This window comes from Sinocyclocheilus grahami, unplaced genomic scaffold, assembly GCF_001515645.1.
Source record: "Sinocyclocheilus grahami isolate Dianchi unplaced genomic scaffold, SAMN03320097.WGS_v1.1 scaffold3.1, whole genome shotgun sequence".
In the NCBI taxonomy this organism is placed as follows: domain Eukaryota; kingdom Metazoa; phylum Chordata; class Actinopteri; order Cypriniformes; family Cyprinidae; genus Sinocyclocheilus; species Sinocyclocheilus grahami.
Window position 1 is genome coordinate 4,153,644 of NW_015505182.1, and position 26,672 is coordinate 4,180,315.

Genomic DNA, 26,672 nt, shown 5'->3' on the forward strand with positions numbered 1-26,672 from the left:
AAACCCATCAAGATCTCTTAAATTTAAATTATTGCTTCTGGACAAAATACGAGTCCATAATACGTAATAATGCTTCCTCCGGTGAAAAAGTCCATCCCCTGTTGTTCTCTCATATCATAATCCACTGACATTTTTGTTTAGAATTGTTTTGGACTGTTTTTGCTTGTAAACATTATTTGATCTGTGTATATTTTTCTCCTGACTCAGATGAGACAACTTTGTTAATTGATGGACTGGAATTGTGTGGATTACCTGTGGATTATTGTAATGTTTGGACTCTCATTCTGATGGCACCCATTCACTGCACAGTCTCTGCCTTCTCAGTCTTTCTTTAACACATACTGGCATACTCTTTCTCCTTCTATTTCTTTTTTTTTCTTGGTTTCTCTCTCTTGCAGTGACCCTGCCATACTCTATATCCAGCATTTGTAGTTGGGGTTTTAGCCATGTGCTACTGAAACAAAATATTGTGCAGAAAAGCAAAATAAATACACTCATAAACTACCCCAGCTGCTCATAATTTACCCCAGCCTCTTCCTGTCAACCACTTTTATTGTGAAGGTGAAAATGAATAAATGGATTTATTAAATGTACTGACCAAAATATTATTGCATGTTATGAAAAATATCTTGTATATTACCTTATAGCATATACTGTATATCGACCTTTCTTTAGTTACTTAGTTTGCATTAATATCATAAGAATTGAGTGTAAATGTGTAGCTGATTTGAACAAACCACAACTTCTTTATATTGCTACCTGGTCTCACTATGCAATGTGGTATGGAGAGCTATGTGCAAACCATGGGCAGGAATTAAAGGGTTTGTGGACTGGATTGACCATATGCAGGCCTGCTGTGTAAGCCTAGCTGGACAGCAGGTTGGTCTGGCAGGCAGTTTAGATGGAAAATCCTTCAAAAAGCTTGATTGGTCAGGAGAAAATGTTTATCACATGGTAGACAGAGCATGTATGAATGGAGTTTTGTTTTGACTGCTTGTAAATACTTGAATGTAACCACATATGTTAGGAATGCAATGTGGAGAATCAGCTATTGTAAAACACATTGATTGAACAATTATCTGAATACTCAATGTCTGTCAATGTCTATTTTATATTTTTACATTAACAATGTAATCAATATTCATTTATTCAAGCCATGTATGAATCTCATCAAGTTAAAATAATAACTGAAGGCAGTATTATTAAAATATATATATATATATATTTTTGAATTTATGTTCAGCTATTATTTTTAATAATTAACTTTTAACTATTTTTGAATGTTTCGAATCATCAGTCATCAAAGCTTGGTAAATATCGGTCACAGATGCGGAGATTTACTTTAAATTTCACCAAGCTCACTTAAAACTCCCACAGACCATGTTTTCAGGCCATTTCAAGTCTTATTTTGATGTAACAAAGTGGTTATATCTAAGTGTGTGAGTTGTTTACTTACTTTTTAAAATTAGTCTTCCCATTAACACCATTATATTGTTAATTTAGACTGATTCACAAATGCGCACGAACACAAGAGGCAGAATTTATTGCATGAACCAATCACAGCCGAACATAACCAGTCATATCCAATCATTTCACTCTCACGTGACTTTCACCCATTCATTCTCAAATACCCCCCAAAAACTCACAGCACGCTTTAGGGGGTCTGTTAAAACTCAATGGGCTCAGGGGAGGCGGGAGACTCCTGCTGTAACTTTACCTGCTGGTGTCGCTGTTGGACAAGCAAGTGATTAATACACTTTTTAAAATTATATTTTGTAATATGGGCGTTGTTGTATTTTTGTGCTACAAATTTTTGATGAGACACTGCCTCCCTTGCCTCCTTGGAGGAAACACCCCTGATTAAATTGTAGATTAGATTATAGATTTAAAAATCATAAAATTTCTTAAATGAAAAATTATATATAAAATATTAATATTAATAAAATATTCATTATTTTTATATTTTATATTTCATGTTATTCCCATTAATGTGATACCTTCATTGTAACTAGTTTATTTGATCACAAATGCTATACATAATGATCTGATTTCTTCTGTGAGATTCGTCTTTGTTCTGAAATATTTGTGTACGTTATGAATAATTGAGGTTGAGTGCATTGCAGGAGTGGAGAGGAAGATATATATAGGTCACTGTGCGATCGCTGCTCAGGGAGGCAGAAAACACACACACACTCTCACACATTTACACACACACATGCACATAAATGATTCTCCATGGAGTGTTGGTATTGGCTAGCAGCCTGACGTGAGATGCGCTGCCTTTGCCCACACAGTCCCATTTAAAGGGAAGCCTGTCCCTCAGGGCCACTGCAGAAACAAACCTCCCTGTCATCAGCGACAGTTGCGACAGTCTAATGAGGGTTATTTATGTCTCTCTTGCATTTTTGTGAATTAAACATTCAAAGCATTGACGTAACCAAAGTTAAAAATCATATACTGTCATTGTTTGTTTGATTAAATCTTATATGATATTTGTGAATGTGTCTTAATATGTTACAAACAAAAACAGGTATATTTTGTTTATGACATGGCAGGCAGAGGTGGGTTCAGGTCACAATAAATTATTCATTCTCAATTTCCAAGCACACTGCCCTTCTGGAAGTTGTGAATTATGTGTGCGCTATGTGTATTAGGGCGTGTATATATGTCTTTCTTGCACATGACCTACATTCGCCAGGCTCTGGCTGTTAGCATAAAACTGTCTCAATCACATCATCACCCAGAGCGTGTTGTTGTTGCTGCCGTTCCATTGGCTGTTCTCTGTTGGATCCCGTTTGCATCATATCGAATCCAGTTTTGGTGGACCAGCCATGTGTTAGCTTCTGTTTTTGTCACTATATTTTTAAGAATGTATTTTTAGTCAATTCAAAGATAAATAGCAGCCAGGACAACTGAGAAGGAAGAAAAATGAAAAGATGAAGTTACAAAGCACTCTTATATCAAGTAGAGTTCACTGTGTATGGTGCTGTAACTAATGCACTAATCTTTAAGCTGTTACCATAGTAACATAGAAATGCAGTTGGGAATGAATGGTTGTCTGCTTGGCAACCTTACTGATGAGCACAGCACTACTTCTGCAAACAGTGCTGATCTGAGGTCAGCTTCCTTGAATCACCTCTGAACTTATTAAGTTTTCAGATTCAGGAGTGAGAATTTACAGTGGCCCAGTCGTGCACAGCACAACGAAATCTCCACAACACAACGAGATTAGCACAACACAATGGAAACAAGCCGCAACACAATGAAATCTCCACAACAAAACGCAAACAAGTCGCAATACAACGGAATCGCCACAACACAGCGAAATTAGCATAGCACAACGAAAACAAGCCACAACACAGTGAAATTAGCACAACACAATGGAAACAAGCCGCAACACAACAAAATTAGCACAACACAACAAAAAACAATCCACAACACAACAAAATTAGCACAACACAACGAAAAACAAGTCACAACACAATGAAATTAGCACAACACAACGAAAACAAGCCACAACACAACAAAATTAGCACAACACAACGAAAAACAAGTCACAACACAATGAAATTAGCACAACACAACGAAAAACAAGCCACAACACAACAAAATTAGCACAACACAATGAAAACAAGCCACAACACAACGAAAACAAGCCACAACACAACAAGATTAGCACAACACAACGAAAACAAGCCACAACACAACAAGATTAGCACAACACAACGAAAACAAGCCACAACACAACAAGATTAGCACAACACAACGAAAACAAGCCACAACACAACAAGATTAGCACAACACAACGAAAACAAGCCACAACACAACAAGATTAGCACAACACAACGAAAACAAGCCACAACACAACAAGATTAGCACAACACAACGAAAACAAGCCACAACACAACAAGATTAGCACAACACAACGAAAACAAGCCACAACACAACAAGATTAGCACAACACAACGAAAACAAGCCACAACACAACAAAATTAGCACAACACAACGAAAACAAGCCAAAACACAACAAAATTAGCACAACACAACGAAAAACAAGCCACAAAAGACAATTAAATTAACACAACACAACGGAAAAATTAGCACAACACAACAGAAACAAGCTGCAACACAAAGAAATTAGCACAACAAATGGAAAACAAGAGTCAACACAATGTAAACAAGCCACAACACAATCAAATCTCCACAACACAGCAAAATTAGCACAACCCAATGAAAACAAGCCACAACACAACGAAATTAGCACAACACAACGAAAAAACAAGCCACAACCCAATTAAATTAGCACAACACAAAGAAATGAGCACAACACAATGAAAACAAGCCACAACACAATGAAATTAGCACAACACAACGAAAAAACAAGCCACAACCCAATTAAATTAGCACAACACAAAGAAATGAGCACAACACAATGAAAACAAGCCACAACACAATGAAATTAGCATAACACAACGAAAACAAGCCACAACCCAATTAAATTAGCACAACACAGCGGAAAACAAGCGTCAACACAACAGAAACAAGCTGCAACACAAAGAAATTAGCACAACACAATGGAAAACAAGCGTCAACACAATGAAATTAGTCTTATGCGTTGTGATGTAGAAATTTCGTTGTGTTGTGCACTACTGTCCCACCGTAAGAATTGGATTCGGATCAAGTAATTGAAGTGTAAGAAAAGATTTTTTGAATGATTTCTTGAAATAAAATACAAGAGTAGAGGCTGGTTTTCATGTCATTTATAGTAATTACTTTCAATCTTGTACAGAAATGTACATAGGAGCTCATGACAGAAGAGCTTTAGGTTTTGAATAACTGTGTGTATATGATATATCCAAAAATATAATATTATGGCAAAGGTGTTTGCAACATGAGACAAATGTTTGCTTTTGAGATGAGTTTATGATATTTTGAATGCATTGCTTCATTTTGCAAGAGATGTGAGGCATTTTGTATTTTGTGTGCGCAATTCTTGGATTTGTGTGTAAAGTTTTGAAAAAAAAAGAGGCAAAGTTTTGAAAATGTAGTAGTTGAAAAATAAACTGTAAAACATAGTTCATAGAGAGAAGAGAGGGAATAGAGGGAGTTCATAAAACCATGTCCATAAACTAATTCTATTCTTTTTTTCTTTTGTCTTTCTCTTTTGACTGCTGTTTCATGTTTTCGTGACTTCACCCTGCTTTCCGATTCACACTCCTTCAACATCCCCTTCTGTGTTACATAGGTAAGTTGATTTATTCCACTTCAAAATTCACTTTGGTTTGTTTTGTCATAGTTTATTAGACAGAATGTTAACGAATTATGTTGTCATTGTTGCACATAGTAATCTAATGGTATACCTAATGTTGCAGAAGCTACTCTGAAAATTTGCTTTTTATGGCTACATGCTTATATATTTACATTTTAAAGTAGGTATGATTTGATTAGATTTTTTATTATTTTATTTTTTTTGTAAATATCATTATCATTTTCTGGATTTATTTATTTATTTACATTTTTATATTTTTATTTGTGATATAACGTTATGTGACCTGTAGCAGGTCTTGTCTAGAATAGATAATATGCCTAGATTTAGATTTTCTTTGATTTTCTTTCACTTTTCCCTCTCCTTATTGCATTTGCTATAGTTACATAACATAACCTATGGCGAGTCTTGTATAGATATATGGCTTTATGAACCTTACATAACTGTTATGAACTCTTTAGTTAACTAATGCTTTTTAACTGTGATATATTAGTCAGACACAGGCCTGAGTGTGAACTGGCACTGTCTGTCATGTGATTAGCTAATAATGTTAAATCTAGATCGTGCCTGTGTGATCCAGCTACTCGTTTGTGTATCGCTCCACCTCATTTTCTGAAGTATGACTTACCAAATTGCTTATACTCTGTGTGGTTAATCAGATGTGATTTTGTGATTTGATCTGACCTCATAAGACACACGCTCACACACGCACACACACTGCGGCAAGCATGCGCAACGTGTGTGTGCTTCCTCCAGATGAAGCAGGATGAACTGCTGCATCTCCACACACACACACACACACACTCAGCAGGGTGCATCACTCCCAGCATATGTGCTGGTTTCCATGGAGACAGAGAGTTAAAAATAACATGGGCGATGGCTTTATTGTACCATTCACCAACACGTCTGACACAAAATGTCACACGCATATAGGCACACACGGAGACCCCATCCCTCTCAGTGATGAGATGGGAGTGACATTACTGATGGCGATAACGGTGAATGCTGGACTTTTATCTCTCTCATTTTGGTGCACACACACGCTCTGCTTGTCCCATGGGCTCTGCAGTGCTGCTGCACGACGAGGCTGCACCCCACCCTGCTGCAGTGGCATTCTTAAACACACACGCGTGTGCATGAGAAGCTCCCTTTACCCACATTAACCCATTTCCAACTGCAAACAGCAGCCCTGCTCTAAACGATACAACCTAAAGCATAGCACACATCTCTCATTTGCACGTCCCAGCGATCTCTTGATGTAAAATAAGTCAGACAGAGAGAGACATCGTCCCATGAGCAGTTCACTGGAAGACATAGCAAACTTCATTAACCTAAATTTAATCCCTTGAGCATCCTTTTCTTTAGAAGAATAGTCAATGCTTCAGTCAGAGATGTCTAAGAAGACGACTAATTCGTTTTATTTTGCTTTTCTATTTTTATCAGCTTTTTAGGGGCACAGAAAGAAGATGTTATTAATTCGTACATTTAAATACTATGACAGTTGTAGAGAAAATGTCAGGTGCGTGGAGATTTTGGAGATTTTTTTATTTCAAGTTGTATAAATAAACATCGGCTGTTTATTATTATGAACAAGCCTTAATTAATAGTGAACATTTTAAATAACTTTAAATAGTTAAAAGTCTGGGGTCAGTAAGATTTTTTTTTCTTCAGAAGAAATGAATGCTGTTATTCATCAAGGATGCATTAAATTGATCAAAAATTACAGTAAAGACACTGTTAGGAAAGCTTTCTGTTTTAAATAAATTTTGTTCTTTTCATCTAAGAATCCTAACCAAAATGTGTCATGGTTTCTAAAGACAATTTAAGCAGCACAATTGTTTTCATCATTTATAATAATACAAACTGTTTCTTGAGCACCAAATCAGCATATTAGAATGATTTCTGAAGGATCATGTGACACTGAAGACTGGAATAATGGCTACTGAAAATTCAGATTTGTCATTACAGGAATAAATTACATTTTAATATATATTCAAATAGAAAACAGTTATTTTAAATTATAATAATATTTCACAATATTATTGTATTTTTGATCAATTAGATGCAGCCTTGATGAGCATAAGAGACATCTTTCAAGTACATTAAAACATATTACCAACCCCAAACTTTTGTACGGTCGCATACATACATGACCTTACTGGACCTGTAAACAGAAGATGAATGTTGAATTACGCAGGTGTGTTTGTGTGTGTAACGTTACTGGATTCCACTGTGGCCGATTGAAATGGAAGCCATTTCAACAAAGACTCTTGTAAAGAACTCCGTCCATCTGTTCCTTCCTGTTCTGAAGCGCAGTGTTCTGAAGTGCATCACACTTGCTCATAACGTTGTATATTTTATCATGGCGTATCAATATTTGTGCCCTCAAAGAATGTATCATTTAAAAAGTCAGAGCAGTTTGTGTCTCTAACTTCTTGTTTAAGTGCACGTTTATGTTGAGCCAGCTAGTCACACACATGTGGTGGACCATCTTTTGTCTCTGATTTGCGTGTTTCTGTATATTTGTGTCTAGCATGTGTGCAGCTTATGGGTGGGTTGTGGTAGTTTATGTATAGTGTATATGGATAGGGCTGAAACTGTATTAATATGCAGCATTAGTTATTAAGTAACTGGATGGAGTCTGTATTGGGGGTGTTTGAATAGATTTTGAGTACGTAAGTACCATGATTGGATCAGATGTTAATGCCATTTTGATGCATAGCACTGAACCTTGCGTGGCTGTCAAAAAGGATCATAATTTTGAAAGAAATTAATACTTTTATTTAGAAAGGATGCATTAAATAGATTTAAAAAAAAAAAAAAAAAACCTGAGGAAGCCCTGGAAGTGCCAGTGGAAATGCACTCTCGCTTTTGGCCCTACAGTGGAAACACGGCTACTGTGTAACTGACTCGGCCTAAACCTGGAGAAAGCTATCCATTAGCATTCCTATTCATTTCAGTGTAATGTTTAGGAAATCTGTTGGCAATTCATATTATATTAACATTAGTTTTAGACATTTAGACATTAGTTTTGTCTCTACTCTCAAATTTTGCACATACAATTTGCTCACTCTGTTTCAAATACTGCATGTGCACACTTGCAGAGATCATCTCCTAAAGGGTCATGTCTGGATGTAGTTACGTGATTAGCATAATTATAGACAACCACATCCTGCTGTGAACTCAGGTGAGTACCTGTGATGGCAGAGGAGGAGAAGCTGAGGTGTTGTGGCTCTGAGATCCTGTGCTGGAAATGACAAATTAGCGCCCATTTACCCCAGAGGTGTCTGTGACGCCGATCACAAACACTAATAACTCAGTAATAAAAATATCAAGTGGTCTGTTAATTGATTATATGATTTCAAAGAGCATATATTAAATTATATTAATTGTATGTTCAATAATGAAAGATTGACTTTCATATTTACTTAAATTTTTGCAAATGTTTATCTTAACTTTTTATATTTTTGTTTATGCATACAAACATTATCTCAAATATAGCTTGTGAAAATATGGAGTTTTAAGCTGCAACCATTATTAAATGCAGATTTATCTCCTTTCCAGCACTAGAGGCCAGTGTTGAGAATATATTGGGTTTCTTGTGGAAATAAAAACTGATTGACAGGCAAAAGACTCACTTACTCATGTAATATTGATACTTATATACATTATGTATGCTATACATCTTCAGTATGTACAGTTTTGCATTTTTCTAGTCTTTTTTGGTCTTACTGGTCTTCACTTCAGAAACTTTTACTTTTGACAAAGGAATCTGTGTTAAAACCCCCACATAATACATAAAAATGGCATACAATTCAGAAATTGCTAGTACATGTCACAATTAATTAAAGCAACAGTTAGTAACATTAAATATGCACACTTTTTTTCCTGCTTCAAATTTACTGATCTGGAGTTGCTTTTTTTTTTTAAGGTGTACAGGTAAACAATTTTTTTTTACATACAGTATAACAAGTTATTCAGACCAGGATGGCATCTTGGATTACAGAGTGCCATCAGCCCCAGACAAATCAATGCAATGAAACAGGTTCTCCTGTTCCTGTCTGAGAGATTCTTACACAAACCCACTTACCCACATTTTTATCATTTAGAAAGTAGAAAAACACCAAGTTTGTGCATGTGGCCAGAAATACAGATGGAAAGCAGACAAAAGAAGAGTCATCTGGAAAGAGAGGGCCAACAGCTGTTAGAAGAAAAAGCAATGAACAAAAACAGGGACATTCAAGACTTTCTATGCAATGGTAATGATTTTTAGCTTTTAGAAAGTGATGCATTTCAGAAAGAAAAATAGAAAAAAAAGAGGTTTTAATGGAAACTGCAGTGCATGCCAAACTTGTTTTTGGTCTGTTTGCTCACATAAAAAGGTCATATTAAGGAAAGCCACAATAAAAGGCAGAGGAAGGGTGTGACCCAAGAGGATGAGGAAAGAATAGAACAGGTGTGCTTCGTGCAGGCTAATCAGAAGCCATGGTGCCGCCCATGGCTTGTGACTTTTGCAAGTCAGCAAATGATAAAGTGGGTGCATTTGGGGATCACACTGCTGACAGACAATAATGCAGACTGATCTCTTTCATTGTCATCAACTATTTCATGACCATATCTTTTGTTTTACATATTTTGCTGTTTAAATCTGCCACAAAATCACACATAGGTGCAATTTTGCTTCAGACGCCTGTCATTGCAATAGCCATATTGGCTTTTCCCCAAGTCCAGGCATGTGAATATGTGCTGTTAATTGGCATCTTGCAGAGTCACAAGCTGCTGCCCAAAGCGGCCAGACCTGTGTTTCTCTGTTTGCCAACGTGATTCTGTCTGTACTAAACACTCACCTACTGTCAGACCATTTGACGCCAAGGTCACAGGATGACCAGATTAACATGGATTAGCAGGAAGGTCTGTATTATTGCAGGCAGGGAGACTGCGGTGTGTACCACTCACACACATGCTCAAATGCATGCTCACACATGCACATGAGGATGGTCACTTCTCAAATATGTGTATATGGGGGCTCTCATTCACTTTGATGTTTACACAGAGCAACAAGCTATTATTATGACAATAATAATAATAATAATAATAATTTGTATTTGTAACATTGCACTAAAAGGACTTTTTGATTATGTATTTTAATGAGATTGTAATTATTTTAATGAATTCTCCTAACTGGATGCATATGTATTATTTCTTTACAGGAGACTGTCATTGTTCAGCATTTATGATTTTATTGATGTACAATTTTGCAGAAAAAAAGTCATATCAGCACCTTTCTCTATGTATTCCTTATTGTTATTAATTTTAATATTGTGAAATAATGCAGCTTGTTTATGCTTCAAGATCATTTACTTTTTTGGACTTGTGGATTTTTTTGGTTCAAACTCTTTAATAAAGCCGATATAGCCATATGGGTGAATATAATATATTTTTTTGTCTCTGTGATAAACAAAAAAAAAATAAAAAAAAAAATAAAAATGGTGTAGTATTTTGTACAGTTTTCATGCTGTAATTATTTGGGAAATTTACTAGCAAATTATAATAAATAAATAGATATATGTAACTCCTTGATCTTCTAACTGGATGGATTTGTAGCTCATTTAAGGACAGAAAATGTCAATTCTATTTAATATAACTGACATTTTTATGCATTTTTGCTTGTCTGATGTTTTTATTCCCTGTGATACACTGAAAAAAAGTTGACTTTGAAACTGTTTTTACTTAGAAATAGCTAGTAAATTGCTCAAATAATTACAAAGAAACATCTCAGTCTCCTAACTAAATGAGTGTGTAGCTGATTTAAGGACAGAGAACTGACTTTTTTTTTTTTTTTTGGTAAAGTCAGTCAGTCTATACAAACTTGTTGTATGATTTTGCAGGAATAATCAAATCAAAGCACCAATCTTTTTATATTCCTTAATATCCCCCTTTGGGCCAGCTCTTACTCTGGCCCATTTGAAGATTAAGGGCAAACGGAATGCAGACTAGACTGTACCACCTGCAATATGCCCCTAGAAACAGGGGGGACTCTAGGTGGAAATGGAGCCGTGTAAGTGCAAATGCTGCAGATGTGCTTACTTTGGTGTTAGGGTTAGTCTGTTTAGCTTGTGCACTAGCATGTATCTGCATGAATGAAGACGAATGGAATGAGTGTTGAAGGACAGCTGATCTGGCTAAAAAGCAGTTGGACGTAGCTGTCCTTCCCAGATGATGGCTTTTGCCTGCTGTGTTCCTGTCAGATCGAGAGGTACGTCCTTCAGTGCATTCCTTTCCAATGCTTCCAATCAGATAATGCTGTTCTCTCACTTGTTGTGATTTAAATTGCTATTCATTTGAATAAATATGAAATGATGCAGCTCATTTAGATCTGTTGCTGTTTGGTCTGTTTTGATGCTCCAAACTGTATTTAATATAAATGAAAGGCGTTTGCATCTTTTTGTCTGTTTTTCTAGTAGAAAGAATAGGATAGTATTTTCTTGTAAAAGCTTCTTTTTTTTTTTACAGCGTACATAATCCATCCGCCTTAATTATTTCCCTATCTGAGATCATCTTTGATTTGTACTAGGAAAGCTAAGCCTGCCATAGTGATGATGTCTCTGTCACACAAACTGTCTGTCTATGTTTGGTCTGACATGTTGGAGCATGCAGTTGTTTAAACTGTAAAGTGCCGTGTTTTTGCTTTGCTGAATTACAATGTTCTTTGCCGTCCTTCTGATGGCTTTATTCTATATATATTGTATCCAAACATCTGCAGATATAAATGTATATATTCTGTGCACCATTGCCATTTCCATAGTTTACACATGTATGTGTGGTGTGGGAAGCGGGGTTGTGATTTGATGTCCTTACATAACAATAAACTTATAAATTGGGGAAAATTTTATTTTCTTGTAAATCCAATAATGTTTCATTCACTTTTTTAAATATATATATATATCCACACAGCTTGTAACCATATGGTGACAGTTTTTAGAAACACTGGTTATTATGTTACAAAAAGGACAAAAAACTCTAAAGTAGTCCATATGGCTACTGTATGGCTTCAGATGATTTAGAATGTAGTGCATGAAGTCATATGGATTACTTTTGTGATGCTATTATGGTGCTTTATGTCATCCATGAACTATCAACTGTCATTTTATGGAAAATAAATGTGAAGAATTTTCAAAAATCAGATTAAAATCAGATTAAACATGGAAAACAACTGCATATGGGTTTGGAATGACAAGATGATGCATCATAACAAAACTGATTTTTGGGTGTACTGGCCCTTTAAGAAAATCTGAATTATTAAACTCTGACACACTGGCATAATGTAGAGATTATTAAAAGGGGTCTGTGCGTGTGCATGTGTGTGTGTGTGTGTGTGTGTGTGTGTGTGTGTGTGTGCGTCCGTGTGCATGTGTCTGTGTATGTGTCTGAATGAGAGAGCGGGAAAAGAGACAGTGCTGCCCTACATCTAAACTCAACAGCCCATCTGATCTGCTTATCTTTTCCTCTGTCTGAAATCTGTTTATTATTCTCCTCTATTATTTGCAGAGAAAAGGGCTCATAATGAATGACGGTGCTAAAACAGGAATCAAAATGAATAAGTAGCTTTCAAAAAATGCAGGATTGATCCTCACCCAATATAATGATTTAATCTTTGACATAAAGTGAGTTTGGGATTGAAATGGATGTGTGTGTGTGTGTGTGTTGATCCTTACCCAATATAATGTTTTAATCTTTGACTTAATGGCTGTCTGTGTGTGTGTGTGTGTGTGTGTGTGTGTGTGTGTGTGTGTCGGAGCAGTGCAGTGGTCAGCACTACAGGCAGCGGTCAGTCTTCATGCTTCAGTGATTCTGCTCTGACTCATTTGTAAAGGTCTATAAGTCAAGTCTCAACAGGGCCTCTTGTTCTTCACCCTCCAGCCAGCCATTGTGTCCTCAGCTCAGACCTCTCTTATCAGAGACCCCCTTTAAATTAAGGGTGGTGACATGCTTACAGGATGAACTGCTTTGGATTTTAGGAAACTCAAGCATCTGCATAAATAGCTCAGTGTTCACTTTTGCTTTATAAATAAAATATAATTTGATGATATGAGTAAGCATGTTGTTAACTGTGTGTTAGTGTTTTAATATTCAGTGATATGCTAAATTTTTTACCAGCAGTTACATGATTTATAACAAACATATTAGTTGGAATTTCCGTGAAAGCACTTCCAGTAGGAAACCTTTCTTTTATTTATGTTGCCGGTCACTTAAAAGGTAGCAAAATGTTAAGCCATGTTAATCATTTTTGCGTTTGGTTTTATTGGGCCTGATGCAACTTTTAGTATTCCATAAATGAAAAGATATAATGTTTTCTATTGGAAAATATTTTTAAATAAATTTTATGGTAAAACTATATATGCTGATTTGGTGCTCAAGAAACATTTCTTATTATTATCAATGTTGATAACAGTTTTACTTTGTAATATTTTTGTGGAAACCGTGATTCTTTGATGATTACAAAAACGGAGTGTCTATTTACACTAAGTGCAAACAGCCTGCCTTGTTGGCAGAGGCTATTTAAACTAACTCTGCCCACCAACATGTGATTGGGCTAGTCAACACTACAAAAGACAATTGTCAACTAACAGCTTTGGTGGCATAGACGGTAAAGTGTGTGTCGTAGTCTTTTTGATGTGATCGACCCGAGTTCGAATCAGAGTTTTGACAAACTTTTTTTCTCCCTGTTTAAATCTCATATCACATCAGAAAGGCATTTATTTTCAATAAAAATGAAAATAAAGTATCGGGTAGGGTTACATTAGGTGTAGGGAGAGCCTTTTTTGTTCCAATAAAGTGGCATCCATTTAATAATTTGTCTTAAAATTATCATTTCCACTCAATACGTTATTATTGCATACTGTTTTATAATGTACTACAATACTGAGGTGCAGATAATTGCCACTATTTGCAATAAGTAGTATAAATAGCAGAAAATCCATCAATGTAAATTGATGAAAAATATGGTATAAATAGGGTCCTCAAAGAGGACAAGTTATATTGATATCTATAGTCTATAGAGTTGTTAGTGCTGTGTAGTATCAGTGGGTATTAAGCACTCCTGCAGAGGGACCAGCTGTGAGTCCCCAGCCCCCATCAGAGGGACAGTCAATCTCTTTTCTTACAGGTGCAGCTAACAATCTCCTTTTTAGGGAATAAATGATTTTATCATTGATCAGTCAGTGCATGAAGTCTACCAATAGATAAATCCCCTATTTGATTTTCCCCAGCAATGTCTTTCTCTGAGCTCTGCTAGGCAAGCTTGACCTAGATTCAACTGTGCAGCTCTGTGACTGTTAATGACTAGAGCATCTGTATTATTAAAAGAAGAACTGTAACTGATGATTTGCGTAGCGTGAAAATCTGTACTTTTGCTTTGGATATTTGTGAATGGAATGAGAAACTCCATAAACTGAATTACATTGGCTTTATAGTTTGAGTGTGTGGTTTGTAACTGGGTCCTTAATTTTGCTATTTTGATTTCTCAGTTTATTCTCAATAGAAGTGAATATTTATTTTTCTTTACTTTGCATAGTTGTACTATGAATGTAATAGGCATGTATAATTTATTTATTCCAATTATAGGGTCATTATAGGCCTATATTTGTTAAATGTTTGTGTTGTGAAGCATGTTAAAGAGTTGGACTTTTATGGGGGGCATTTTTATTTTATAATACAATATTGGCCAGTACACTGTCATTTAAAAGCTATATTTATTAATTTTTAATAAGAAATTAATACTTTAATTCAGCAAGGATGTATTAAATTGATCAAAAGTGAAAGTAAGGATTTCAAATAAATGCCTTTCTTTTGAAGTTTCTTAAGCGGCAAACCAGCATATTATTCTAGTCTTATTATAATTTTATTTCTTATTATGATTTCTGAAGGATCATGTAAGAATACTGGAGTAATGGCTGCTGAAAATTCACAGGAATAATTTACATTTATAAAATATGTTTTAAAAAGTTAAGTTTAAATCATAATAATGTTTCATACCAAACAGTAGTGTGTATATACAGTATAGATACTGTATGTATATGATATAAACTATTAACAGTTATTGGTAGTGGCCAACATTTCTATAGTTCTTAATCCAAAATAGTGATATCATGTTGATGTCAGATTGTGGTGTGAAATTTTCTTCCACCTGTATATTTTGGTAGTTTCATTTTTTCTTTCTTTATTGCCCTTCTGTACTACTAATTAGACATTTGTCAGTACTTTTCTTTGCCTTGCTGCTGGCAGAGTCCTGACTCACAGTGCTGACTGTGCACCTGCTGGAGACAGAAAGAAAGAAAAGGAGAGAGAGAGCAGCTCTCCCAGTCTTGCTGTAGTGCTAGCAGAATCCTTCATTCCTTCATTCTGTGTGAGCAGTCCAGGGAAAGATGGGAAACTCTCAGAGAAAGATACCTGGCTGTGGCTTGAAAAAGAGGAGGAGAACAAAGAGGGCTAGTAAAAACGCAGGCCAGAGAGCAGGCACAACAGGTAAGATGAATAGATTTCAAACAAGGATAGTGATCTAGGTTCCCTGCAGAGGTGAATGCAGTAGTCAATGAACGAGAATACATATGACCATCATTTTAAAGTTTTAACTCATTTACTTTGCATTCTGGTGCAATTATACTGCAGTGTAATGCTGTCTTACTAAGCACTGACCTCTTTACGTGAATCGAACTCTCCTGTAACTGCGGTTTTCAATGCCACTGAACAGAACATTGAGACTTTTGATGTTTCTTTGATTAAAATTTTGACATGTACATTGAAGAAATGCATGAAATCCCCAAAAATTTGAAAATGTTTCTATGTGCATAAACTGTGACTCATGACATAATAAGAGTCTCAGATTATATATATATACAAAGCATACTTTATCTTTGGCTGAATTAATTTGCAGTAGATGACCGAAATTTCCAAGTGCAGAGGGAGTGATTAAGACGCATGCATGTAGAGATCACCTATATGTGCCGCATAAGGATCAGTACTTAATAATGCGGGGCAAAAACGAAAGAAACAGCAGAGCGGTGCTGAGTAATAGAGTCTGTTCACTGCATTCGCACATCATTACAGCACAAGTCCAAATGGAGGGAGGGCAGATGAGGGTAGGGCTTTCATCAAAACACTAACTCGACAATTATTTCCAGAGCAGATGTTTAATGAAATATACATTTACTGCCATCAGTGTTTCTCTCACCTTGTACTCCATCTTGGATTTTTTTTCACTAACGTTGTTACAGTGCATTCTGGGATTGCTTTCTTTTTGAAGGCTACCGCTGATGCTTTGATAGTAGCATAATTTTGATAGTAACATTGTTACTGATATTGAGTTTTTTACCTTTTGGAAAAACTTTCATTAGTGTCTTTTAGACATTTACTCGAAAATCTTATTTTACATTATATTGTTTTTTATTATATTATATTATATTATATTATATTGTATTATATTATATTATATTATATTATATTATATTATATTATATTATTTTATATTATATTATTATATTAGTTCAAATGTTTGGGGCCAGTGAGTTTATTATTACTTTTATTTGAGAAATTATTACTTTTAATCAGTCAAAAGTGACTATTTCTTTTTTCAAATATATACTGTTCTTTTAGGCAGACTGTTTATGATAATAATAAATGATTTTTGAGCACCGACATATAAAAATTATTTATGTGAAAAAGAAGACTGGAGTAATGGCTGCTGAAAATTCAGCTCTAACACCACAGGAATAAATTACATTTTAAAATTGATCAAAGTAGAAAACATGTATTTTATATTGTAATAATATTTCACAATATTTCTGTTTTACTGTATTTTTGATCAAATAAATTCAGCCTTGGTGAGCATAAGAGACAAAAACTAAAAAAATTCACCAACCTCAAACTTTTGAACAATATCACCCATATTATGTTTATCAGTCTGCACTTACACTGCACTAATTTGGGCTTTTATCTGTAACTTTACTGGTTTAAAGTCAGAGGATATCCGGTATTGATTAAAATCACTAAGGATATTTAATAAGGTGTTTAAGTAGCTGAAGTAAAAACAAAAACTGGCCCACTCCCAGAGACCTGAAAGTATTAGTCTAGACTTTTTTGTTGAAGCATGAAATTCTGATTTAAATTCCTCACACTGGCTGAGGTCTGAATCCATCAGTAAAGTGTCAATCAGTTGTCTTTAAGAGAACTACAGTGATTAACTTAATTTCCCATATTCCAAAGACATTTGATTTCTCTTTATATAGAACAATTTTCTTTATTCTTTTACCTGTTGATTAGAAATTGGTTTAAAGTTAATGTAAAAATGTCTAAAATATTAATAAAGTTAATTTTGCATCCTTTATTTACAGATGCAAAGTAGTATGATATCTCATGCAATGCAATTCATTTATTTTTAAGTCTAGCTTAATTGTGTAAGTACTGTGTCCACTGTGCAAATTTATGGATACTTGTTCTCATTCCTAACATTTAGTCTCCAGCTGTCTCATTCATCAGTGCAAGTTAACACTGAACATAGAAGGACATTTAACAGTGCAAAAAGTGAGTATCAGATTATCATTCTTGAGTAAAACCACTCAAAACATTGTTCATTTTAATGGTTCTCTGGTTGTGGTCAGGCTTAAGGTTATAGAAGAGGCTTGTATCGGATTACCAAATGCCCTCGTGTGTGTGTGTGTGTGTGTGTGTGTGTGTGTGTGTGTATGTGTGTGTGTGTGTGTGTATGTGTTTGGCCTTGTATGTATTCATCTCTCAAACCAATAGACTTGGCTATTGTCTTGGTTTACCTCATGGTTAATAAGCACTAAAATGTTTCCTTTCTGACTGTCAGTCTGAATTGTCTGCTTCATATTTAGCCATGGCTTTCAGAAATGTAAGACCCCTTTGCAGTCTCCCTTTAATGTACCAGAGCCTAAGAAAAAAATATTCCCAGACCCTTACTTGAGGAGCCACTTCTGTTTTGTATTATCCTTAGAGTAATATGGCTTTTGTTCCAATTACATACAACAAAGTGTTTGTTTCTATAAAATCCAGTGTTTTTCTAAGCGTCCATCATCATCAACCCTCCACCCTTCTTTCTGAGGTCTTCTAAGACAGGAAATGCATTTCTGGTATTATTCTGCTGATCACGGCCTGATAAGGATCTGCTAATTCGTTGTAAATTAGATATGAAGGGTTGCTTGGATACAGATGACTCTGGGTAGTTCAAGGGGACCACTGCGCATTGAATACTGATGGGCAGATGCTCCTTTATAGAGGAGAGGAGGAGACAGGAAGCTGGGGAAAAGAGAAAAAGATAGAGGGAGAAATACTAATGAAGCTGTCTTTCACCTTCTTCTCCCTAGAATGCCATTTGTTGTCTTGTAATGCATAATATTGTTACAGTTGAATGAATATGGAAACTTGCACTGCTGCTCAAAATTTGGCGTTTGATAAGATTTTTTAAATGTTTTTGAAAGTTTCTTAAACCCAGGCTGCATCCTTTGATAAAAATCATTTGGTGAAAAATACAGTAGTATTCAGAAATATTATTACAATTTAATGTAATATTTTAAAATGTAATTTTATTTATTTATTTCATTTATTCCTGTGATGGCAAAGCTGAATTTTCAGAAGCATCCAGTCTTCAGTGTCACATGATCCTTCAGACATCATTCTAATATGCTGATTGTGCTATAATTTTTATATATATAAATTTAATGCATCCTTGTTGAATAAAAGTACTTGTTTCTTTCAAACTTTTGAATGGTAGTGTATATTCCTATTCATTGATTTATAAAGTATTCCTTTTTTGGATTTACATAATTTGGAACCTATTCTGAAGGTTTCTCCTGAGAATGTCCTCACAGGATTCCAACATAAAACAAAATAATGTAGTTCTTTTAAAATACATAGTTCCCTTATTAGAACATAAAATAAATAAAAATAAATCTTTCAGGATTTTTAAACTTCTGTAGGTCCTTTGTGATTTCCATTAACTGACCAATAGCAAGAGTGAGTTTATTACAACTACAACGGGCTATGATAAAGATTATGTAATATTCAAAAGAATCAAATAAGCATTAAAAACATCATGTAGGAATTTCATTCTGTCCAGTAGGACCTTATTCTATTCTAGTGGATTCTTATTTAATTGATGTTTTAATAGAAATCCTGTACATATTCCAGATTTCTGACCTTGTAACTTCTTTGTCTTTCTCTCTAGCCGTATCAAATTTGGACATTGAGAGTAAACTAACATCACACTATCAGACTCCATGGCATCAACAACGCAACCTGTTCCACACTTGTACACGGCCACAATGTCTGGAAGAGTTACACCGACATGCCAAGCTCAACCTGCGGGCACTGCACAGAGGTAGTAGAGTCAGGCTTCTGGGCCCACATTTTTTGGTTCCAAACCACAGTGCTGTTTGATTTTTATGATTCTTTTCATCCAAACATATCTTATATCACAACCGTTGTAACCAAATTCCCCCTGTGGTTTAGTGGTCTGCCCAGGGCCACTATGGTGATAGATCAGCGTAGAGAAGTGACAGATCAGGATAGATGAGAATTATGATCCTGGAGTTCCCCCTCAGGGATCAATAAAGTGATTCTATGTAGTCCTGAATCTGTCTAAACATCTATCAGGTTCCTGAGTCTACCTGGAAATAAACCTCAGACCTTAGAGATTGGGTTACATCACCATATTTTATCTCCCCATTGTATCTTGCTGTATGTCAGCTTTGAGATCTATTTAATTTTCAGTATATTTTGAAGGCAAACCGTAAGATACCTGATTAAATTCTGTTCTAAATTAATGAGTTTGAAGTTGTAGATATATAAAATTATATATCTGTCTATATTAAGCTGGTATATGAGAAAAAAAAGGTTAAAAAAGAAAAAATATATCACACCACCTTAAAATGCATTTGTTTGTTGGTAAAAATCTGATTCATACTGCCACCTTGTGTTTGAATGATGAATTGATTTGGCATTGCCTCAAGTTCAATGTGAACCATCATAGCATAATTTATATTTTCCCCTTGAATCAATTTTACTTCCATCAGTTACACATAAAATGTGACCAGAACATTGATTGTACATTGTTAGTATGGAAAAAATTCATTAGAGGCCTACTACACATGAACAATTTAGTTAGAAGTTGGCAGTCTGTAAATTCTATAAAACAGAAAGTGTTATAATTCATACTTCAGTTTAGACTAAAATAGCTCAGCTAGCTGAATGTGTGTGTGTGTGTGTGTGTGTGTGTGTAGCTGAATGTGTGTGTGTGTGTGTGTGTGTGTGTGTACTTTACAGACCAGCAGCTCCCCCTGTGGTTTAGTGGTCTGCCCAGGGCCACTATGGTGATAGATCAGCGTAGAGAAGTGACAGATCAGGATAGATGAGAATTATGATCCTGGAGTTCCCCCTCAGGGATCAATAAAGTGATTCTATGTAGTCCTGAATCTGTCTAAACATCTATCAGGTTCCTGAGTCTACCTGGAAATAAACCTCAGACCTTAGAGATTGGGTTACATCACCATATTTTATCTCCCCATTGTATCTTGCTGTATGTCAGCTTTGAGATCTATTTAATTTTCAGTATATTTTGAAGGCAAACCGTAAGATACCTGATTAAATTCTGTTCTAAATTAATGAGTTTGAAGTTGTAGATATATAAAATTATATATCTGTCTATATTAAGCTGGTATATGAGAAAAAAAAGGTTAAAAAAGAAAAAATATATCACACCACCTTAAAATGCATTTGTTTGTTGGTAAAAATCTGATTCATACTGCCACCTTGTGTTTGAATGATGAATTGATTTGGCATTGCCTCAAATTCAATGTGAACCATCATAGCATAATTTATATTTTCCCCTTGAATCAATTTTACTTCCATCAGTTACACATAAAATGTGACCAGAACATTGATTGTACATTGTTAGTATGGAAAAAATTCATTAGAGGCCTACTACACATGAACAATTTAGTTAGAAGTTGGCAGTCTGTAAATTCTATAAAACAGAAAGTGTTATAATTCATACTTTAGTTTAGACTAAAATAGCTCAGCTAGCTGAATGTGTGTGTGTGTGTGTGTGTGTGTGTGTGTGTGTGTGTGCACTTTACAGACCAGCAGCAGCGTCAGCGTTCAACCAGCAGAGAGCGGGGTCGGGTCACCGTATCAATATCTGTGGCGCCGCCTATGCCAACCTTCCCTTCAACTCACAAACTCAGAAAGCGGGAGCAGAGGGGCCGGCACTCACGCCTGGTAAGAAGAACACAACATTTAATCTCCACTCATGTAGAGGAGGTTCAAAAATCTGTGGTTCTCAGCTGGTTTTGCTTCAGTACCCAGATTTTTACCAGATTTACCAGAAGTACCAGATTTGATTATCTTAAAACATAAACTGTTATAAGACCAAAAAATATTTTTGGCCTAAACTAGCATGCTCTCTCCTGTCATGCACACCAGGAGAGGAGTGTTAGAGAGAGTGATGTGCAAAACATCCAGAGGAAGGTAAAGAGTTTTTATTTTGGTTTGTTTGTTTGTTTAATTTGTGTGCTCGTTCTCTGTGATACCATCCCATTGAAATGTATTTTGCCATGTTTCAGGGTTTTTATTTATTTTGTTTTAACTTTCTCAGTTCTGGAACAGGAAATATTACAAAACATGTAATTATAGAAATGTTAATAAACCAATATTAAATGGCACATTACATGACACACCCCTTCAAGTAAAGTGTAATGCAAATATGTTAATAATTTTAACTAAATAAGAGGGATCATGAAGATTGCATGTTATTTTTATTTAGTACTCTCCTGAATAAGCTGTTTCACATAACAGATGTTTATATATACTCCACAAGACAAAATAATAACTGAATTCATAAAAAATGACCCCATTCAAAAGTTTACATACTCTTGAATCTTAATAATCTGTGTTGTTTCCTGTTTTGTGATGAGTCCCTCATTGTTCCTGAGCAGTTCAACTGTCTGCTATTCATCAGAAAAATCCTCCAGCTCCTGCACATTCTTTGGTTTTCCAGCATCTTCTGCATATCTGAACCCTTTCCAACAGTGACTATATGATTTTGAGATCCATCTTTTCACATGGAGGACAATTGAGGGACTCATACACATCTATTACAAAAGGTAGAAACATTTACTGATGCTCAAAAGGGCAACACAATGCATTAAGAGTGTAAACTTTTGAACAGGATGATGATGTGTACATTTTTCTTATTTTGTTTATAGATCATATTTTTTTCATTTGGTATTGCACTTAAGAAGCTACATAAATACTTAAATGTTTCCCAGAAGACAAAATAAGTACAATTTACCCTGATAATCCAATTCAAAAAGTTTACACCCCCAGCTCTTAATGCAGTGTTGCCATCTTGAGCATCAGTAAATATTTTGACCTTTTATAATAGTTATGTATGAGTCCCCCAATTGTCCTCAGAAAAAGGCTCATCCAGGAAACGACACACAGTATTAAGATTCACGGGTATGTAAACTTTTGAACGGGGTAATTTTTATAAATTCAGTTATTATTTTGTTTTGTGGAGAATATATAAACATATTTTATGTGAAATAGCTTATTCAGGACAGTATTAAATAAACACGCAATTTTCATGATCCCTCTTAATTTGTTAAATGATTAACATTTTGCATATTCTGCAAGGCGGGGCATGTAAATTTATGAGCACAACTGTATATGTTCAGTGTCTAGTATTTTCATGATTTCTTGTGCTTACTGCATGTAAAATATTGATTTTAACATGTTAAAGGGGTCATATGATGCTGCTAAAAAGAACATTATTTTGTGTATTTGGTGTAATGAAATGTGTTTATGCGGTTTAAGTGTAAAAAAACACATTATTTTCCACATACTGTACATTATTGTTTCTCCTCTATGCCCCGCCTTTCTGAAACGCGTCGATTTTTACAAAGCTCATCGATCTGAAAAAGCGAGGTGTGCTGTGATTGGCCAGCTATCCAGTGCGTTGTGATTGGCTGAATACCTCAAGCGTGTGACGGAAATGTTACGTCCCTTACCAAACTGTGATGCCTGCGGCAACCACATGTGACGACCCGGGCTGGACTCCGCTTCGTCCACAGTGAAAGCCGATCCAGCGATCCACAGAGCGAAGTTGAAGTATTTCCTCAGCGACCAGCAAGGATCAGCTCTAGGCATGACGAAGCGATATCGTCCTCTTTTGGAAGGCCAAACAAAGTAGTTTTGCTTTCACAAGGAAGCACACAGCGCCTTCTCGACATGGCGGCTGCGGCAACAAAATTACAGCGAGAATAAAAGTTACGACTTCTTTCTTTGCGTGAACATTTGGGCGGCGTTATGCAAATCTTCCCAGATAGTGACGTAGGTATGTGGGGACATGTTAGAACGAGCCATTTTAGATAGGTGTGGCTGAATCTTAACTTTTATAAAGAATATCTCTTTGAATTTGAGACTTTAGTCTTTGCAACTTTACAGATCTTCTTTATGCACCAAGAGCTTGTAACACTCCAAAGAGAAAGGAAAAATTGAAATCGCATCATATGACCCCTTTTTAAATAATATAGATTAAATAATTATGTAATAATAATGCATGCCCTATAATGCATTTTTACATTAAAGTGTCAAAAAGTGTAACTTAAGTCAGAACGTTCAGTATACTGGAAATTTGTTCAGTATACTTGTCATCATAGTAACACTCCATAATAATGAACATGACAAATATCAAAGTTGAGTTGAGTTTCTTTCTGACATGCTGATTTTATTTATAAGATGAGCCACAAACTCTTTCTATATAAGACCAATCAATATTAACTATGAGTTGTGTAGAAACACTTAAAAGTTGACAACATAATGTTGCCATAGAACAATAAAATATTTTTAAAAATGTCCAGTATACTAGGTGTTTGGAATGAGGAGGTTATTTATAATTGATGTTATTTATAATGTACTCTGTTTTACATCTTTAAATGTTTTACATATTTTCATAAAGTAAAATGCACAAGTGTAAAATGGGCAGCTACGTGTGATTTTAAAGGTGGTCAAAGGTATTCTGGGATCTTTATCAGTTATGCTTATTGCATTTAACTGCTGCAGGAGAGACCAGCCAAAGAGGCTGAATTCAAACCCGTCCTCAGAAAGGTAAATTACATCTTTCTTTCTTTTTTTTTTTTATCTGACAGCAGGGCTCCTGACCTCTATCTTTTTTTTATTAACCAAAGTACAGGTTTTGCCAAAATTTTTGTATGGGTGCCAGATTGATTCAAATCCTTCCATAACAATTCAATTTAGTAAATTCCATCTCCATCAGATTACAGCCTTTCATTTCAGCATGTATGTTGCACACTTGAACCACAAACATCTCAGTGTTCAAGGTTGTTCACAAAAAACAGTTCCAAAAGAGAATATGTCTGTGTTGTTTTGTGTGCGTATATGTCACCCCTTTTCCCTCACACCATGGACTTCTCAGAAACATCACATCAGACATTTATTTTGGTTTATCAAGCACATTTTCTTGTCATTTGTTAAGCTCTGTTTTCCATCTTTTAATTTTAGTATCAGCGCTCCCGTTCCTCCTCCCCTGTTCAGTGTTGTTACTTCATTCCCTGGATTAGAAAGGTATTTTGCCCCATTAAAGACTACTTATTACCTCTAGCTCTAGTTTCTTCTTGTTTTAATATGATTAGTTGTAGAACAAGACTTCCTTGAGATGAAAATTATTCATCCAGTTAGCAGGATACGTAGCAGTTACGAAGGATCTGAGAAGATATGTATTTGGGATTGCTGATAACATCATCACAGTAAACCCTAATGATCATAAAGTAAATGACTTCTTAAGGATGTGTTTGCATTTACTGTATAAGCAGAATCAGTTAAAGAGTATGCTATTGTATAAATGATCGTTTATGTGATTTGTTAAATAGCACCATGTTAAGTGGGACAGCTCAGTATAATTTGCTACATTATATTGAGATATATTGAAATATTTGTATGGTATATTGCATTTGGAGTATCACAGAGAGTTCTGATATGGTAAGATCATTCCTTATAGTTCTTGCTTAATATTGAATACTATTCTACTGCTTTTTGTGTGAGTAAAACAGATTTTGTTTTATGATTTTTCCAAGGATTTCCTTTCTGGATTATTTACTCCCTAGGGTGCAACCTGGCCTTCATTAAAATACATTATTTTATACATTTTCATGCAACCATAGAAAAAACAATCATGCTGTCTCTTTGCCTATGTTTGATTCTTTAGTCTATTCTTCCTTTCTCTGTGTGTGTCTCCATAATCAAAGCTGCATTTCTTATCAACACAGAAAAATGGGAATTTGGCAATACATGTATGTATGTAGATGTCTACTTAATACAGCTGGTCCCAAAAAGTATTTGGACACTTAAGCCTCACTTATGTATGAATGTCTGCATTGAAAAACTAAGTTAGTTTTGAGAAAAAAATAAAGGGGTAGTTCACCCAAGAATGAAATCATTTACTTGCCTTTGACTTAGAATTTCTTTCTTGTTTTGAATGTAAAAGAAGATATTTTGAAGGATGTAGGTAACCAAAAAGTTACTGGCCCCTTTAGGCATCAGTTGCCACTTGGTTTGTTATTTTGGATATTTTTTGTATATTTCTAATGCAGTGAAATCCATACATTAAGTATGACTCCAAAAGTGTCTGAAGGTTTTTGGGGCCACTGTATAAAACTTGTGATCCTGTAGATAAAATTTTGTCTTTACATTTATCTGTGTGTTTACAGTATGTGAATTTGATCATAAATTGTCAATCTTGTTCTGAGTACAGCTTAACAGTTCTAACATCATCTCATATTAGACTGGAACCAACACAGAAACAGATGGTGAATTGCCAGTGATGAGCCATAGGCCTAAATGTCCTGTTCCCAATGTACCTACCACCCTGGACAAAAAGACCAACTGGTCCAAAGCCCTGCCTCTTCCCATGCCAGAAGAGAGAATAAAGAATGACTCTCAAGTGATTTCATCCTGTATCATTCCAATAAATGTTTCTGGTAAGCAACATTACTTCAGATTCAACACAAACTAAAAATGGCAACAATATATTGCATCATGTATTATAACAATATGTATGTAAAATTAAATCAAAAATAATTTGATACTGTGGAATATATCACCCTCTACCACTAAGGGAATCCATGACATTGGCTTAACTACTTCTGAGACTGTTATTTTTCTTCACAGGTGTTGGATTTGACAGAGAAGCCAGTGCTCGCTGCTCTCTTGTTCACTCACAGTCAGTTCTACAGAGACGCCGGAAACTCAGGAGGCGAAAAACGATCACTGGCATCCCCAAACGAGTTCAACAAGACATGGGTATGACCAACTG

At 35.3% G+C, this 26,672-nt stretch overlaps 1 protein-coding gene across 4 annotated transcripts in view; it reads left to right on the top strand.

Annotated features, from left to right (window-relative positions):
• nhsb (Nance-Horan syndrome b (congenital cataracts and dental anomalies)) overlaps nucleotides 1-26,672 on the top strand; it is a 56,211-nt gene that overhangs the window by 16,477 nt on the left and 13,062 nt on the right. The window contains exons 2-8 of one of the 4 annotated variants that reach the window (XM_016256055.1): nucleotides 19,509-19,661; nucleotides 21,420-21,559; nucleotides 21,764-21,808; nucleotides 24,404-24,448; nucleotides 24,863-24,925; nucleotides 26,142-26,337; nucleotides 26,528-26,659. In XM_016256055.1, coding sequence (XP_016111541.1) covers nucleotides 19,509-19,661; nucleotides 21,420-21,559; nucleotides 21,764-21,808; nucleotides 24,404-24,448; nucleotides 24,863-24,925; nucleotides 26,142-26,337; nucleotides 26,528-26,659 — 774 coding nt within the window. The remainder of the gene's footprint in view (nucleotides 1-19,508; nucleotides 19,662-21,419; nucleotides 21,560-21,763; nucleotides 21,809-24,403; nucleotides 24,449-24,862; nucleotides 24,926-26,141; nucleotides 26,338-26,527; nucleotides 26,660-26,672) is intronic. The other 3 variants (XM_016256126.1, XM_016256267.1, XM_016256199.1) reach the window with 3 other exon arrangements.